The sequence below is a fragment of the Myotis davidii genome, unplaced genomic scaffold, assembly GCF_000327345.1.
Source record: "Myotis davidii unplaced genomic scaffold, ASM32734v1 scaffold1467, whole genome shotgun sequence".
Taxonomy (NCBI): Eukaryota; Metazoa; Chordata; class Mammalia; order Chiroptera; family Vespertilionidae; genus Myotis; species Myotis davidii.
Window position 1 is genome coordinate 206,372 of NW_006298267.1, and position 3,237 is coordinate 209,608.

The 3,237-nt window shown below is 58.0% G+C and overlaps 1 protein-coding gene across 6 annotated transcripts in view; it reads right to left on the reverse strand.

Annotated features, from left to right (window-relative positions):
- TMEM241 (transmembrane protein 241) overlaps positions 1-3,237 on the reverse strand; it is a 91,474-nt gene that overhangs the window by 7,917 nt on the left and 80,320 nt on the right. For 4 of the 6 annotated variants that reach the window (XM_015570538.1, XM_015570539.1, XM_015570540.1 and 1 more), the window contains one exon: positions 3,098-3,162. The exons of the other annotated variants lie outside the window; for them this stretch is intronic. In XM_015570538.1, coding sequence (XP_015426024.1) covers positions 3,098-3,162 — 65 coding nt within the window. The remainder of the gene's footprint in view (positions 1-3,097; positions 3,163-3,237) is intronic. 6 annotated transcript variants of the gene reach the window in all.

The window sequence follows — 3,237 nt, forward strand, 5'->3', positions numbered from 1 at the left end:
GCAGACGGGGAGATGGGGGGAGACTGCGAGCAGAGGGTGCGGGGTCTGCTCCAGGCCTGGTCACCTCAGGCAGTGAGCAGAGGCACCAACGCCCGACTCCCAGGCCTGCCTTCTCAGCCAGAAACTCAACAAGGGCCTACCAAGCGCCCTGCAGCTTTTTTGTGTGTTTTTTTGGGGGGGAGGGAGGGGGCACAAGGGGAAGAATCACTGACAGCAGGGACGCAAACAGGCATCTGCACACCTATGTTCACAGCAGCAACACCCACAACAGCCACCGCTGGGAAGCACCCCAATGACCCACTGAAGGACGAGGAGTCACGCGACATGTGACGACACACGGAGTCTTCCTCAGCCCGAGAAGGAAGGAGGCTCTGCAACATGCGACAGCGGGAGGGAGGCGGGGGGACCCTGTGCTCAGACACCGTGTGACCCCACCCGCGGGAGGTACCAGGAGTCACTCACAGAGACGGGCGGGGGTGGGGGGAACGGGCTGAGGACGGGTCGTTTCTAACGGGGCAGAGTTTCGGTTTGGAAGATGAGACGTTCTGGAGATGGAGGTCCCTGAGAGCAGGGCTTGGTCCTGAGCTTTCAAGTGGCCACAATCTGTTCACGAAAGACTCCACGTTGCTCCTGGAACTGGACACTGAAGACACGCGGAAGCAGCAGCCATTGCTACCCATCGTGCTTGCTCACCAAGAGCATCTAAAGGACACATGTGTCTGCAAAGAAAGCTCTGTGGTCTGAGGAACGTCTCCTTCGCACGCGCAGAGCCAAATAACAAACACAGGGCCCGCCACGCGGAGGGACGCCAACCGCAGGCACACGGCGCCCTGGTCTGCGCCGGCTTTGAACTTCCTGGCTGCGTGGAAGGGTGTCACCACCTGGTGTATTCACACGGGGCTGGTGTTGCAGGCAGGCCGCGTTTGTTTTTGAAACATTCATTCCAATCCAGAGATAATTTTTTTTTTTTTTAAGAAAATAAAGGGCAGCGGCTGTTAGTGGAACCTGCCAGATAAGTCACGTATTTGGGGGCGAATCTGAGATTCAGGCTAATTGATTTGCTGCTATTTGTTGTGCATTTCTTTAACAAGCGCTGCCTGCAGGGTGCCCTCCACCGGAACTGCTGGCATAGCCCCCCCTCCATTCCACTCTCTGCAAAAATATCAATAGAAAAAAATCCTCAATTGAGGATTAACAACAAAAAAGAGTAAATATTAACCTGGATATGTTAAATTATTGGGCTTGCCACAGATTGTTTTTTGTTTTTTTTTTTTTAAATATATTTTATTGATTTTTTACAGAGAGGAAGGGAGAGAGATAGAGAGTTAGAAACATCGATGAGAGAGAAACATCGATCAGCCGCCTCCGGCACACCTCCTACTGGGGATGTGCCCGCAACCCAGGTACATGCCCTTGACCGGAATCGAACCCGGGACCTTTCAGTCCGCAGGCCGACGCTCTATCCACTGAGCCAAACCGGTTTTGGCCACAGATTGTTTTTATAAAATTAAAAACAAGATCATTAGCTAGACACTGACCGACACTGGCCCCTAGATTTATAATTTCTCTTGAGTGTGTACTTAAAAGGCTGGCCACTCGTTTACTCAGCACCGGGTGGGACAGGCAACGGTGACGAAGGCCTGGCTCCTGCCCTGGAGGCCCTCCGGCCCCGGGCCCAGCCTGGAGCTGGGGGCCACACTGACGCCCGGCCCACGTCCACGGAGGGGCAGCCTCTACCCACTCCTGCAGCAGCTACCGTGGACGTACAGGCCACACAGCAACTCTTCCACATTCTCAAAAGAATCCAGAGATCTGGGCTTCCAGGGGAAATCAGCTGATTTCTGAACATCGACTAAAATTTGAAAGACAGGAAACAGAACAATCACTACAGGCCTTGCCTTCTGGGCCGAGTGACAGTCCAAGCCCCAGGGACAGAGACCAGCCGGCCCTGCCCGGGGCTGCCAGCCGGGCCCCAGTCTCACTGAGGACAATGCACATGGAGACTGCAGACAGCTCCGTGTGGGAGGCAGACGCTGGGGCCCGTCTGCCGCTCCTCCTCTGGGGCTCACGCTGCGCTTGGAAAATTCTTGGCAGCTGAAAACACACCCTCCTTACACCCAAGCGCTCAAAACCCAGAAACTCCCGAAGCCCAGGTTCCTTGGCAATAACCGCACAGGCTTCTTCCGTGACTCGGACTCACCCCCCTTTCTCCCCTCTCCTGACCGCCAGGCCTCTAGCCACCTGCCTACTGAGAGCTCGACGCTCAGGTGGAACGGGCAGCCAGCCTTCACGAATCCTGCACCCCAACTTGCAGCCCTGCGCTCCCCTCTGACTCCCCATCTCAGCGAGTCGCACTGCGTGTTCTCCACTGCTCGGGCCAGAGCGTGCACGTCATCCCGCCTCCTCCCTCCCTCTCCAACCCCACGGCCTTCACTGCAGCACATGCAGGGGTCCGACCAGCCCCCCGCTTCCAGGGCTGCCTGCGAGATCACTGCCGGAGCCTCGGCCGGTCTTCGCTCCGCCTGCTCGACAGTGAGCCTCAGATGGGCACAGGGAGTGCAGCTCAGTCCTGGCCTCCCCTCCTCTCAGGTGGAGCCAGGCCCACCATGGCCTTCAAGGCCCATGTGGTCAGCTGCCTCTCCAGCCTCCCTCCTACCGCTCTCCCTTGCCGCATGGCTCTGGTCACAGCCCCTCAGGCTGACCAAGCACCCTGCACCGCACGACTCACATCTCAGGTCTCTGCTTGGAGGTCACAGAGAGGCAGTGCTGTCTCCTGGGAAAGGGCGGGTCCGTCTATACAAGGATGGTCGGAGCTTGTCCGAGAGCAAATGGATTGAAGGAGTAAAGACACCCACACAGCTTTACACGTCGCCATGGCTGCCCACCATGCTCACGCCTCTGGGGACGAGGGCGCAAGGGGCGGTGTGTTCTGTGTTTCCGGCTGCTCGGCACGGGGAGGGTGTACCCAGCGGGAACAGCCATCACGCTGCATTCATGCCACGCACGCCTCTGCATGCCCGTGCCCATGCCTCGCCCTTCCCGTGGCACTTGGAGCAGAAGCAGCACCTGGAGAACCCACATCCACTTTCACACTCACCATCCCACGGCCTCTCTGGTCAGGACGCCCTCGAACAGCAGCACTGAGGAGCCAGCTGTGGCCACCTGCAGAGAGAAGCCCAACAGAGGCCGTCAGCGCCAGCGCGGGACTCCAGAACCTTCTCCGAGCCCTTCACAAGC